The sequence below is a fragment of the Rhinopithecus roxellana genome, chromosome 5, assembly GCF_007565055.1.
Source record: "Rhinopithecus roxellana isolate Shanxi Qingling chromosome 5, ASM756505v1, whole genome shotgun sequence".
In the NCBI taxonomy this organism is placed as follows: Eukaryota; Metazoa; Chordata; class Mammalia; order Primates; family Cercopithecidae; genus Rhinopithecus; species Rhinopithecus roxellana.
This window is the reverse complement of record NC_044553.1, coordinates 132,018,737-132,033,715: the sequence shown is the minus strand read 5'-3', so window position 1 is coordinate 132,033,715 and position 14,979 is coordinate 132,018,737. Positions and strand designations below refer to the sequence as shown.

The window sequence follows — 14,979 nt, the reverse complement described above, 5'->3', positions numbered from 1 at the left end:
GAGGCCTAGGTAGAGGGATCATAGCCTAGAGTTAAGGGTTCCTGCTTTGTGCCTCACATTTAGAGAATAGGTACAGAAAAGACAGCACAGGCCCAAATGCCTATAGGGGCTAGTGCAGAAACATAAATGCATCAGTGGAGTGGGTGTAGACAGTAGGAGACGGTAGAGACTGTAAAGTATCAAATCCTATCAAATCCTGCTGGAATATAGGCTCAGAGTTACTACATCAGCCACGTTTTCATCAAGCCAGAAATTTGTATGCTACCAACCAATTTAAAAATTACTTAGAAATATTGTATGGGCAAAATAAAATATATCTGTGTGTCAGATTTAGCCCATGGGGGATGAAAAACTTACAACTTCTAGTACAGGGTTTCTTATCCTCAGTGTTATTAATATTTTGGGCCACCTAATTCTTTGTTGAGGGTTGGGGAAGGGAACTGTCCTGTACATTGTAGAACCTTTAGCAGCATCCCTGGCCACTACCTGCTAGATGCCAGTAGTACCCCTCTCCCCAGCTGTGACAACCAAAAATGTCTCCAGATATTGCCAGATGTCTGCAGGGGGCAAAAATGTCCCTGGCTGAGAACCACTGCTCTAATATAAAAGGCTGCATGAAGCAAAAACTGGCATTCTAAGAATACAAGTAATTGCCACGAACACAGTCTACATACTATGTGATTACACATGTTATTAACAAATTAAGAATAATTTAAAACAGTTCTCTCCTGTTATCTGTTTAGAATGTGCCTGTGTGTTTATGTAAGCATGAGGTTCATTTTAAATAAACTTAAAATTTCCCAGACAACCAAGATTTTTCTACTAGTAGGTGAACTTTGGAATACTTTTCTTCTCACCAATAATTGGATATTGTGGCTCGGTGCAGTGGTTCATGCTTGTAATCCCAGCACTTGAGGGGGCCGAGGCAGGAGGATCACTTGAAGCCAGGGGTTCAAGACCAGCCTGGGCAACATAGTGAGACCTTATTTCTACCAAAAAAACCACAGAAAGCTAGCTGGACTGGTGGCGCATGCCTGTGTAGTCCTAGCTATACAGGAGGCTGAAGTGGGACGATGCCTTGAGCCCAGGAGTTCCAAGTTACAGTGAGCTACGATTACACTACTGCACTCCAGCCTGGGTGACAGAGCAAGACCCTATCTCAAATCATAATGATGATTATTGGATATTTTCTCAGTAGCTGTGGAAACAGGATGATAGCAAGAGTGCCTGCTCTGGCCGGGCGCGGTGGCTCAAGCCTGTAATCCCAGCACTTTGGGAGGCCGAGACGGGCGGATCACGAGGTCAGGAGATCGAGACCATCCTGGCTAACACGGTGAAACCCCGTCTCTACTAAAAATACAAAAAAACTAGCCGGGCGAGGTGGCGGGCGCCTGTAGTCCCAGCTACTCCAGAGGCTGAGGCGGGAGAATGGCGTAAACCCAGGAGGCGGAGCTTGCAGTGAGCTGCGATCCGGCCACTGCACTCCAGCCCGGGCGACAGAGCAAGACTCCGTCTCAAAAAAAAAAAAAAAAAGAGTGCCTGCTCTAACTAAAGCACCTTTCTCATCCTTTTTTAAAAAAACTGTCTTTCTGGAAAAATTCAAAAGTATCTGTTTTTATTGCCATTTTCTCAGATGTATCTTTTTTGGTGGTGACAGAGTGATAATCCAGTAACTGCCACCTGGGCTTAAGAAATGACGATGTTCTTGTTGTTTCCTAAGACTCCTCAGTTCAGTTTCACCTGCATGGAATTCTAAGGGTAAATTAGTACACTATCTTAAAGAGAAAGACTAAATTCTTAATCTCTAATAAAACAAATTTTGTGTAAAACAAGAGCCAAAGAACTGACTGGGCTGTTTTGTTTATTTAAAGGAAAACCTGAATCTCTGCATCATGTAATTTTTAACTTTAAAAAAACAAAAACATGAAATCCCTCAACATGCTACTGTATGTTCCATTAACGAAGAAAGCAAAGTGACCAAGTAGAAGTGTATAGGACAAGATAGTACCTCAGCCTGGGCCAAGGGGAGATTCAAGTAATTTATTTTTTTGCAGCCCAGTGGCAGAGTCTCTTACTCAGGTTGCTAAAGGGAGAATGTAACAAGAGAATTGACATCACTCCCTTCTTCAAAGCAACAAGGCATCTTGAAAACTCAACTTCCTGGTGAAGGTCTGTTGTTGGTAGCAGGAATTATTTCATCCATGTGAAAAGACAGCTGAGTCTGGGATGAAAACTCTTCAAAGGAAAACCTCCCCTCAACAGTCAGAATGAAGAACTTCAGCCAACACATAATCAAATTCACTTTTGGTCTATCCCAGAATTTTGCATTGGGAAGAGAGGTAGGTACAGTTTCCCAGCCCACAGTCACTGCTTCATTCCTTGTCTGGATCAAATGGTAGTTAGAAAAGAAGCTCTGCTACATCCATCTTCTATACCAGGAAAGAGGAAGAGTGGCAAAAGCAGAGTCGTGTCCTTCAGAGATTCATTCTGGTTCTGTTGTGGGCTATGGCATCCTGTTCCCAGTATTATGCATTTTGAGATCAGATAGAGCTGCTCTTCCAGGAGTCAGCACCCACGCTCATGTCCGTCTTTCAGTTAAATCTCCTTGGTTTAGTAACTGTAAAAGATGGAAAGCAAATCTAGGTTACAGTTGAATTACAGAAAAAATAATTCATACTAAGTAAGAAGGAGGATGGAAAATGCACTGCAGGAAAAGGATTAAGAGTGGAGGATGGAGAGTGCACTGAAGGGGTAAATGAAGGGCATCTATTCCAAAGCAAACACATGCACAGACTGACAGATGTCACTGTGGCCTTGAGACAGCACTTTAGCCATGTCATGAGGCTGCATTTTAACTCTGGCAATAGAATATTCTGAGTCTATAAGCCAAACTATTGTTTGTATAGTTATCTACTCACCAGTCAGTGACAGAGGAATCTCTTAACTTACAGGGAAAACAGAAATGGTGGAACCAAAATCTTATACATGTCAGCCAAAGGACAGGCTGAAGACTCAAGTAGGAGAAGGAAATAGGAAGAGGAGCTATTCCTTTGTAAGTACTATATGAGAGCTGAAACCCGCTCATAAAAGATATAGGGGTTCCTTGGGCTTACAAGAATACCTTTGCTGTGATAAAGGAAGATAAGCCTAAGGGACTCCTGCACAATGGCAGCTACCACTAACATTCTAATCTATACACAAGGCTCTATTCAAAGGAGCTTTTGAAATAATAAATGAAATTGGTTTCCATTTTAATATAAAAACAAAATGAGGCTGGATGCAGTGGCTCACGTCTGTAATCCCAGCACTTCTGGAGGCTGAGGCAGGAGAACTGCTTGAGACCAGAAATTTGAGACCCGCTTGGGCAACACAGTGAGGCCCTGTCTCTACAAGAAAATTTTAAAAATTCAGCATGGTGGTACATGCTTGCAGTCCTAGCTACTTGGGAGGCTGAGGTGAGAGGATCACTTGGGCCCGGGAGGTTGAGGCTGCAGTGAGCCATGATCATGCCACTGCACTCCAGCCTGGGTGACAGAGTGAGACTGTTTTCAGACAAACAAAAATGAGATGGGAATAATTCAGTAAAATTCAGGACAAAAACTGAACTTAGTAAAATCTAGTAAGTGTGGCAGGAAAGTTAAGAATAGTGTGTTTTTAATGGAGGCCAAGATCCAGACCTTTGCAGTCAAACTTAGCAAAGGTACTTTATGAGAAATATTATAGAATTTGTAATTTCTATTTTTGCCTTGTTTTATTTGGAAAGCAATCTAAGATGCAGTCAACACTAGCTGGGAATCTCTTATACTGGTTCTTGAGTTCAAGAATGTGAACTCAATGTCAATATGGAGCCCCATTTAGAATGACCTTTAGTAAGTATTAAGAGCCCAAAGCCCTGGGGGTCCCAGTTGGGCCTGTGCAAGGAGTCCTCCATCTAATTCTCAGATGTGGTACAATGATGAGGAAAAACAGATTTTCCATCTGAACCAAAGAGAGGTGACTTGTAGTTTCTGATATTTTTCCCATGGTAATTTCTTTTCTTTCTTTTTTTTTAAACAGAGTTTGGCCCTGTCACCCAGACTGGAGTGCAGTGGCATGATCATGGCTCACTGCAGCCTCAACCTCCTGGGCCCAAGTGATCCTCTCACCTCAGCCTCCCAAGCAGCTAGGACCAGCTAATTTTATTTTATTTTTTGTAGAGATGGGGTTTCCCTGTGTTGCCCAGGGTGGTCTCAAACTCCTAAGCTCAACTGATCCTCCCACCTCAGCCTCCCAAAGTGCGAGGATCAGAAGCATGAGCCACCGCACCCAGCCCCTCATGACAATTTCTGATAACAGATTTGGTTGTTCTCTGATATTCTTGATAAGCTATTTTTATTTTTAGAGCATATTTACAGGAATTACAAGTTCATCAGTAGATTTTGATCTATAGTGCTTGGTGATCTCCAAAAAGGTGAAATGGACATGTGTTGCAAATAGCCTTCACCTTCTCTGGCACCTGAAAGTTCTTAAGCAATCAACATTCCTCACTCACTGGAGAAATGGCAAGTTATTACCTAGACCTTGGATGAGGAAGAGGACTAAGCCTGGAACCCTGAGGACCTCACAGCTTGAAAAAAAAAAAAAGACGGAAGGTATTGGAGGACCCAAGCTAGTGAAGAAAGAAAAGGAGGGGATAAGCAATGGAAATGCCTGTGATGAGAGGAGGAGAATGGTAAAAGTGAAGAAAACACAAAATAACTGAGGCTCAGACAGAGGGTATGTTTGTAAATATACAAAAACCCATGAGGAAAAAGTGACAGTGCAGGATTTTCAGCTACATCAAGGACAGCATTTTCCCCTTTGTGTTATTAATATTTTTCTAAGTGTTTTGGGCTTCCATTATGAAACTGGGTACTTAGGGCCTGCAGGCCCTTTGTGCCCTCCTGGAGTGAAGACCATACTTCCTTTTTTTTTGTTTGATTTTTGGGATGGGATCTCTCCCAGGCTGAAGTGCAGTGGCACAATCATAGTTCACTGCAGCCTCGAACTCCTGGGCTCAAGTTGATCCTCCTGCCTCAGCCTCTGGAGTAGCTGGGACTACAGGTATGTACCACTATGCCTGGATAATTTTTTAAAAACCTTTTGTAAACACAGGATCTTGCTCTGTTGCCCAGGCTTGTCTCGAACTTCTGGCCTCAAGTGATCCTCCCACCTTAGCCTCCAAAAGTGCTGGGATTATAGGCATGATCCACCACACCGAGGTCTGTCTTCTGTTTTTTAGGCAGCCTGTGTTATGCTGTCTCCCTGAGGCTGTAAATGGGCAGCACCTATTACACATGGATGCTCTGAAGCCAATTCCAAGACTGACGCCTGTAATCCCAGCACTTGGGGAGGCGGAGGCAAGTGGACTGCTTGAGTCCAGGAGTTCAAGACCAGCCTGGGCATCATAAGACCCCCATCTCTACAAAAAATACAAAAAAAATTAACCAGGTGTGGTAGCATGTGCCTGTGGTCCCAACTACTCCAGAGGCTGAAGGAGAAGGATCATCTAAGCCTGGGAGGTTGAAGGTGCAGCAAGCAGTGATTGTGCCACTGTACTCCAGCCTGGGTGACAGTGTGAGACCCTGTCTCAAAAAACAGACACAACATTATACTGTTCTTGTTTTTTCTCTTTCCTCCTTTTGTTGTTGTTGCTGTTTGTGATGGAGTATTTCAAAGCAAATTGTAGGCATGTCATTTCTTCTGTATGTATTTCAGTATATGCCTCTAACAGATACAGTATTATAATAAACTGTCAAAGTTAGGGCCGAGCACGGCGGCTCACACCTGTAATCCCAGCTCTTTGGGAGGCTGACACGGGTGGATCACTTGAGATCAGGAGTTCAAGACCAGCCTGGCCAACAGGGTAAAACCTTGTCTCTAATAAAAATACAAAAATTAGCCGGGCTTGGTAGTGGGCACCTGTAATCCCAGCTACTCAGGAGGCTGAGGCAGGAAAATTGCTTGAACCTGGAGGCGGAGGTTGCAGTGAGCTGAGATCGCACCACTGCACTCCAGCCTGGGCGACAGAGTGAGACTCTATCTCAAAAAAAAAAAAAAAAAAAAAAAAGTTGTCAAAGTTAGGAGATAGGTGTGAGCTGCTGCTCTCAGCCCTAACTTTGACGTGTGTTTATCATACTAGTCTCTCTCTCACTATATTCTGAAGATTTCCATAATAAAAGCTTTAAAACAGAAAAATGAAGACAAGAAAAATGGAGGAGAAAGAGGAAGACTCTGTGAGACATGTATGATTCATTCCAAAGCACTTACCAGAAGAAGTGACTTAGGAAAGAACCAATGATATCAAGAGCAAAAACTTTAAATACAAGCAAAGAAAATGGGTCATGACAATGAATAAAAAGAAAGGTCCTGGCAAAAGCATTAACATATATGCCCAGAACCCTATAATCCTGGGTACCCCCAAAGATACTAGAGAATAATGGAGAATATTCAATATAGGATGCAGAATCATTCAAATGATGTAATAGCTTACTGTGGTATAAAGGTTATAATTAAAAGAAAGAAGGCTGGGCACAGTGGCTCACGCCTGTAATTCCAGGACTTTGGGAGGCTGAGGTGGGCAGATCACGAGGTCAAGAGATCGAGACCATCCTGGCCAACATAGTGAAACCCTGTCTCTACTAAAAATAAAAATTAGCCGGGCGTGGTGGCAGGCACCTGTAGTCCCAGCTACTCAGGAGGCTGAGGCAGGAGAATGGCATGAACCCAGGAGGCGGAGGCTGCAGTGAGCCAAGACCGCATCACTGCACTCCAGCCTAGGCAACGGAGCAAGACTCTGGCTCAAAAAAAAAAAAAAAAAAGGACAAAAGATGGAAGAACACCATAAAAACTAATGTAATACTGAAAGGATCCAAGCTACATAGGTTTTGACAAAAGTTTATGCATATGAAATGTGCTCGTGATGAAGTAATCCACTCCCATGACACAAGACCAGTGAAATATCCTAAGATTCTAAAAGACTGACCAGTTTGCATTGTTTTCTGAGTCAAAGCCAGTGCTGGTCCGTGCCCTGTTAGGAACTGGGCTGCACAGCAGGAGGTGAGCAGCAGCAGGTGAGCAAGCATTACCACCTGAGCTCCACCTCGCCTGTCAAATCAGCAGCAGCAATAGATTCTCATAGAAGCACAAACCCTATTGTGAACTGTGTATTTGAGGGATCTAGGTTGCGCACTCCTTATCAGAATCTAATGCCTGATGATCTGAGGTAAACGAAACCGGTCCCTGGTGCCAAAAAGGTTGGAGACCACTGATTTAGATAATGGTTCTCACTTAGCAAGCAAGTGAACAAATTTGTATATGCCCATTTGGTTAAGCCTGGTATCTTCCAGACATATGACCATAGCAGAATGAGCAATAATTACGTTTAATGATTTTGTTACTATCTTTTTTGCTGAGGGACTTTTTCCAGGATGTTATTTCCGGAGAAAAGAAAGGCCTCTCTAGGAAATACTCGCTCCCCTCTGGTACAGAAATTTCACCCAATTTACACAGGCCAGGCCCTCTTCTCTGAATAATTTAACAGGTGAGGTCAACATGCATTTCTTCAGTGCCTGCTGTGTGCCTTTATAAAATAAAAGCTGTATCTTCATGTTCTAGTGTGGCAGAGAATAGTAGGAACAGACATCAACGACGAATACGTATAAAAGAACTCTAAAGCTGCGAGTCCCAGCTATGACAGACCAATCTCCAATTCGTTAAGACCCTAACCGTCAGGCTCCTTTCAAGCTGAACTCATGCTTAATTTAAAGGAAAATATTCGTGTCAAAGTTTCCAGGAAATGGAAACTGGAGACTTTTTCAGGTCCCCTAAATTCTCAATCATTCCCCACACAAACTGCCACAGAAACAAAGGGCAAGAGACCACTTTACCTCTTGTGGATTTACTGCAGTTAAGACAGAAACTTCATATGATTGCCTCCCTGACTGCATGGTCACCAGGTGATGTGTCACATCAGGCACTGAAGACAGGGAACGTGGGGATCCTTCAGCAAGCACCTCTGTGAAGCAACAGAAAAATGTTTCAATGAAAAGTGAATCCAGAGATATACCTATCTGGATCATTAAGCCTCTCATTAACAACTCTAAAACTCTATTCCTCTATTTCCCACATTCCTCTATTTCTTCCAAGTTAATCCTGTCTCATGAGCATTATCAGTAAATTTGGAAAGTATTATAAAAAGAGAATAGAAAGGCAAGAAATCTTAATACAGAATTTAGAATAATACGGCGTTAGCACTGTTAACTGAATTAGAACTATGTATGAAATGGGCAAAAGCTCATAGGCAAGCAGGTAAGGGAACCAAAGCCACCCTTAAAGCAGTCGCCAATGATACTAATAGCACTTACTAATTGAATATGATGAGAGTAACAAAAACACAGGGCCTCACAGTTATTAAATGTTCATCAGTGGGATCATCATGAAAATCTTCTGGAAATAGTTTATGGTTATACCACTTAGCCCTCAAAAAATTAAAAGTTTTCTTCTAGGGGTTTTCTAGCTTATATGACTATTTTATGCTGTACCATAATTTAATGTTGGCTTATATACTGTCTTTTATCTCTCAATGTTCTTTCCCATATATATGTAAGCTTTCAGTTCTCAACTGGATTTTAAGGTTCCTATCTTCTACTTTTGTCTTTCCCATGGTGCCAGGCACACAGTAGGCACTGAATAAATGCATGCTGACCTCACCTGTTAAGTTTTTCAGAGAAGAGGGCCTGGCCTGTGTAACTTGGGTGAAATTTCTATACCAGAGAGGAGCAAGTGTTTCCTAGAGAGCCCTTTCTTTTCTCCAGAAGATATGGCTTTTGAAGGTATGGAGAAATTGCTTTATATCTCCTCTGTAAAACCTGGTTATGTTCTGTTTAAATGTTTTAAAAGTTAAGTTCTTCCATAACTGCAATAGGAAAGATAGAAATAGTTGGGCTAAGGATGCCAGGATTATGAATAATTTTTTCTTAAGATTTTCTTTTTATTCTTTTATTATATTATCTTCAATGAAAAAAAAATTTTTTTAAACAGATTCACTAATCCACCCCAGAGAATAAGAACACAAATGCTACTCATACCATAGCTACTCATAAGAAATGAGATTTAAACATACATTGTGGAGACACCCCGTTCCTTAGCCCCTAGTTGCAGTCCATTTTTCCCAAATAAAGGAGAGTTGGAAGTCTTACCATCATCAACTCCCAGGATAGAATTGGTATTTGGTAGGTTCAAGGACTCTCCACCAAGGCTGGGCTGGGAATTCATAGACACCAGGTTTTTACTGGGTACTGAAGCCTCTTCAAGCAAACTACTGCCCATTAGTGGCTCAGCTGCACAGAGAATAGGTTGTGAGAGACATACAGCAATCAAGGCTGTGCCTAGTCCTCATTTTCTTTCAACAGGAAGCTGGCCTTCTCTTTCATTACTAGAAGTTAACCTATAGATGGGATGCCACCTCCTATTTCACCTACTTTCGAGAAATAAGAATAAACCTAGAAGGGAAAGAGTAAGCCTTAGAAGATAATGATCCTTGCTTGTGTTCAGCATCTGAAGAATTAGCGTATGAAACAGGATAGGTGGATCTTTAGAAAGGAATATTTGGAATAATTAAGGAAAGATATGGCAAAGGAATAACAATAAGAGTTATCAAATTTCAGACAGGGCAAAAAGGTAGTCATGACTGGTAAGTAAAATACGCTTCCAGCCTGGCCAACATGGTGAAACCCCGTCTCTACAAAAATGCAAAAATCAGCCAGGTGTGGTGGCACCTGCCTATAATCCCAGCTACTCAGGAGGCTGAGGCAGAAGTGCTTGAACCCAGGAGGCAGAAGTTGCAGTGAGTCGAGATGGCGCCACTGCACTCCAGCGTGGGCGACAGAGCGAGACTCCATCTAAAAAAATAAAAAAGCTTAAACTCTTGCCATGCAGAAATCTTTTATCACTGTGTTACTCAAATGCTGGTTCATGGATCAGCACTAGTTACCATCAAAATCACTAGGGGAACTTTTAAAACTACAGATTCTGGGATCTTGCAAATTATCTCATTTATCAGATTGCTTTGTTTTATTGGTGGGGGGACAAGCAACAAAAAGTATATAAATTTTAAAAGGTTGCAGATGATTCTACTGTACAGCTATGTTTGGAAACCATCAGCCCATCAAATGAGACCAGGGCTATCTACCTAAAACAGAATCAGAAAATTTCCAGATAACCAGGCAGGACAGTGACTTGGCTCTTTGAACCCTAGAAGGTATAGCCCTCCACTCTGCCCACCCTCCTCACCAGTTTGCTCCTGCTCTTGACTCCCAGCTGCTCCCAGCTGCAAGTGATGCTTTCTCATATGCACATTCCTGCTTCCACTCTGAGAGAAGGTCTTCCCACAGACTTGGCACTGATGAGGCTTCTCTCCTGAAACAGGGACCAGGTTAAACAGGGAAGCCAAAAGGACAGGAAGAGAATGAACTCAAGACCTAGATGGAGAAACCCAGAGAATGTTAAACTAAACATAAGCAGCAGCTCCTTTTCCCATTCCCCACCTTCCCAGCCTCTCAAACTTCAGGGGAAGGCAGGAAGAGTACACCAGGAGGGCTTTAGCACACTCCCTGCTCCCAGCCCCTGGTCCTTTCCAGACTCACTGTAATGCTGCCTTCACAAAACCTCTTTGGTATAGGACCACGGCAACCACAAAAAATAGGCCTTCTTTTTCAGATGGTCTTCCATGGACCTCTAGGACATGTGCTTTCCTCAAGGATTCCAATCCTGGGTTCCTAATATCCCCTTGTCATATTCCCTGCCACCCTCTTTAGGGTCAACATTCACACTGGTGGCTCTTCTAACATAATAATCTAAATTGTCCTCTATGTCTTCAAGTCCCAGACTCTCTGTCTCCATTCTACCCACCCAGACAACCATACTTAAAGCAGAGGTCAAAAACTCATGTCTATAGGGGACTGATAGGTAGCAAAAGTTAAGTAAAATGGCCAAGTGGAGGCCGTAGTAACCTGGAGAGTACCTAGAAAAGGGGCAGCTATTATTCAGCTCTAGCCAGCTGTTGCCATGGGTAGATTAAGGCCTAGCACAGCCAGGTTCTGATTTTTTTTTTTTTAATAAGGATTTTTACGTAGAATCTCCCAATTTCTAAATGCTAGGAACAAATTCACAATTGATAAACACATGGTACAGCAATCTTCATTGCTGATTGTATTTTGCTGGGAATGCAAAATACAAAAAACCTCTTTGGAGGAATCTGACCACATCTAGAAAAACTGTAGATGCACTTGCCCTTTGACCTTGGAATCCCACTTCTAGGAATATGTCCCAAAATTATAGTGGCAAAATGTGAAATACTCTATGCACAAGGTTATTCATCACTGCAACATTATTTTAAATGGCTAAATACTGGAAACAACGTAAATATTCATCACAGAGACTGACTAAAAAGCTATAGATACTGCAATAGTCCTGCATAGCAAAAAAAAAAAAAAAAAAAAAGCTATACAATAGAAATAGGGTAGAATATTACAAACCTTAAAACTAAAAACGGAGTCATCATTTGAACTGGCAATCCCATTACTGACTATCTACCCAAAGGAAAATAAACTGCTCTACTAAAAAGACACCTGCCCTCACATGTTCACCGCAGCACTATTCACAACAGCAAAGATATGGAATCAACCCAGGTGCCCATCAGTGGTAGATTAGATAAGGAAAATGTGGCACATACACACCATGGAATACTATGCAGCCATAAAAAAGAATAAAATCATGTCCTTTGCAGCAACATGGATGCAGCTGGAGGCCATTATCCTAAGCAAATTAACACAGAAACAGAAAAACACCACATGTTCTCAGTTGTAAGTGGGAGCTAAACACTGGGTACTTATGGACAAAGATGGGAACAATAAACACTGGGGATTCCAAAAGCAGCTATGAGGCAAGGGCTGAAAAACTACCTATTGGGTATTATGTTCACTGCTTGGTCAACAGGATCATTAGTAGCCCAAATCTTAGCATCATGCAATATACCCTTGCAACAAACCTGCACATGTACCCCCTGAATCTAAAATAAATTTATTTTGGCCAGGTGCAGTGGTTCACACATGTAATCCCAGCACTTTGGGAGGCCGGGCAGGCAGATTACTTGAGGTCAGGAGATCAAGACCAGCCCGGCCTACATGGTGAAACCACATCTCTACAAAAATTAGTTAGGCGTGGTGGTGACGCATGTAATCCCAGTTGCTTTGGAGGTTGAGGCAGGAGAACTGCTGGAACCCAGGAGGTGGAAGTTGCAGTGAGCCAAGATCATGCCACTGCACTCCAGCCTGAGCCACAGAGTGAGACTCCGTCAACAAAAAAAAAAAAAAAAAAAAAGCCGGGCGCGGTGGCTCACTCCTGTAATCCCAGCACTTTGGGAGGCCGAGGTCGGGGGATCACGAAGTCAGGAGATCGAGACCATCCTGGCTAACACGGTGAAACCCCATCTCTACTAAAAATACAAAAAATTAGCCGGGCATGGTGGCAGGCGCCTGTAGTCCCCAGCTACTCGGGAGGCTGACACAGGAGAATGGCGTGAACCCAGGAGGTGGAGCTTGCAGTGTGCCAAGATCACACCACTGTACTCCAGCCTGGGAGACAGCAAGACTCCGTCTCAAAAAAAAAAAAAAAAAAGAAAGAAAGAAAGAAAGAAAAAGTCATGAAATGTCCAGAACAGGCAAATCAATCCAGAGACAGAAAGCAGATTAATGGTTGCCAGGGGCTGGAGGAAGAGAGAAATGGGCAATGATACTAATAATGGGAATTCTTTTTCTTTTTTTAATCATCTCCTGGATATGGGGATCCTTTTTGGGATGATGAAATGTTGTGGAGTTGGACAGTAGAGAAAACTGTAAAACTATGAATATATAGTTGGCCATACACATCCATTGATTCAACCAAGCGGATAAAAAAATTCAGAAAAAATAAAAATAAAAAATAACAGGCCAGGTGTGGTGTTACATGCCTGTAATCCTAGTACTTTGGGAGGCCAAGGCAGGTAGATCACTTGAGGTCAGGAGTTCAAGACCTGGCCAACATGGTGAAACCCTGTCTCTACTAAAAATACAAAAATTAGCCAGGCACGTGCCTGTAATCCCAGCTACTTGGGAGGCTGAGGCAGGAGAATCACTTGAACCCAGGAGGTGGAAGTTTCATTGAACCGAGATCATGGGCCACTGCACTCCGGCCTGGGCAACAGAGCGAGACTCCATCTAAAAAAATAAATAAATAAAAAATAACAATATAGTAATAAAAAATACAAATAAAAAACCAATATAGTATAACTATTCACATAGCATTTACATTGTATTAGGTACTATCAGTAATCTAGAGATGATTTAAAGCATATGGGAGGATATGTGTAGGTTATATGCAAATATGCCATTTTATGTTGAGAGACTTGGGTTATTTGTGGATTTTGGTATCTGCTGGGGTCCTGGAACCTATACACCACAGATAACAAATCACTTAGTTGCATACTTGTCTTCCTTTTATATTTTAGACAGAGTCTCACTCTGTCGACCAGGCTGGAGTGCAGTGGCATGATCTTGGTTCACTGCAACCTCCGCCTCCAGGGTTCAAGTTGATTCTTGTGCCTCCGCCTTGTGAGTAGTTGGGATTACAGGCACACACCACCACACCCAGCTAATTTCTGTATTTTTAGTAGAGACAGGATTTCACCATGTTGGCCAGGCTGGTTTTGAACTCCTGACCTCAGGTGATTCACCCGCCTCAGCCTCCCAAAGTGCTGGCATTACAGGCATGAGTCACCATGCCCGGCCGGACTGCACACTTTTCTGAGATGAATCTTATGATGTATGAACTATATCTCAACTTAATGTATGGATGAAAAGGGAGGGAAATACGAAAAATAACCTGCATTTGCTTGTATATGCAAAAAGAACCACTGGAAAAGTAAACCAAATAGGAAATAAAAAGTGGTTATATCTATAAGAGGAGGAGGGAGGGAACATGGTAAAACAACACACCTATAATCAAGGCTTTTTGAATACATCTAGCTTTGACTCTACATATTAAAAAGACTTGAAAAAGAAACTGAAGCAAATCTATATATCAGGCTGGCGATATATTAAAACAATGATTTAAAAGGTATTTAAACACAGTATTATTCTAAGAAAAATACAGCTGCAAGAGTCTTAAACTTCATTCTGTAGACAAATTGATAATATTGGTATTATCATTTTGAAACAATATTGCATTAATGTTAGGAACCAAGATTTTCAGTGTAAGAGAAAAAAATAAAAAGTACAAAAAAAATCCCCTGAAAATTGTTTAATGTGAAAATTTAAATTGGAATTATCAATATGAACCAATTATTTTATTTTCGAAAATATGTCTTCTCTAGTTCTTTCCACTAAAAAGTTCTAGAAACAGTAACAACCTTTTTTTTTTCTTTGAGATGCAGTCTCGCTTTGTTTCCCAGGCTGGAGTGCAGTGGTGCATCTTGGCTCACTGCAGCCTCTACCTCCTGGGTTCAAGCGATCCTCATGCCTCAGCCCCCCAAGTAGCTGGGATTACAGGTGCGTACCACCACACCCAGCTAATTTTTGTATCTTTTTTGTAGAAACAGGGCTTCACCGTGTTGCCCAGGCTGGTCTTGAACTCATGGGCTAAAGTGATCTGCTCACCTCAGCCTCCCAAAGTACCAAGATTACAGGCATAAACCACTGCGCCCTGCCAACAATGACAACCTAACAGCAACAGGCACATGGCACCCAGACTGTGGTTCAACTATAAGGAACCAGGACTCCATGGAGGAAAAGCTGATTCCAAGTCTAAGGTAAGCCTGGGTACTGTTGTTGTGTTATAAAGCAAAGAGGCTATAACAACACAAATGGGTCATGTCAAAAGCATAAATACGGCATGAGAAGCTCCGAAAATAACAACCAGGCCAGG

General features: G+C 42.2%; 1 protein-coding gene across 3 annotated transcripts in view; it reads right to left on the bottom strand.

Annotated features, from left to right (window-relative positions):
* Nucleotides 1-1,844: 1,844 nt before the first annotated feature.
* ZNF410 (zinc finger protein 410) overlaps nucleotides 1,845-14,979 on the bottom strand; it is a 42,662-nt gene continuing 29,527 nt past the window's right edge. For 2 of the 3 annotated variants that reach the window (XM_010382616.2, XM_010382618.2), the window contains exons 9-12: nucleotides 10,312-10,437; nucleotides 9,219-9,359; nucleotides 7,908-8,035; nucleotides 1,845-2,617 (exon numbers count right to left, since the gene is read on the bottom strand). In XM_010382616.2, the coding sequence (XP_010380918.1) occupies nucleotides 2,579-2,617; nucleotides 7,908-8,035; nucleotides 9,219-9,359; nucleotides 10,312-10,437 (434 nt within the window). In that variant the 3' untranslated portion in view covers nucleotides 1,845-2,578. The remainder of the gene's footprint in view (nucleotides 2,618-7,907; nucleotides 8,036-9,218; nucleotides 9,360-10,311; nucleotides 10,438-14,979) is intronic. The other variant, XM_010382617.2, reaches the window with a different exon arrangement.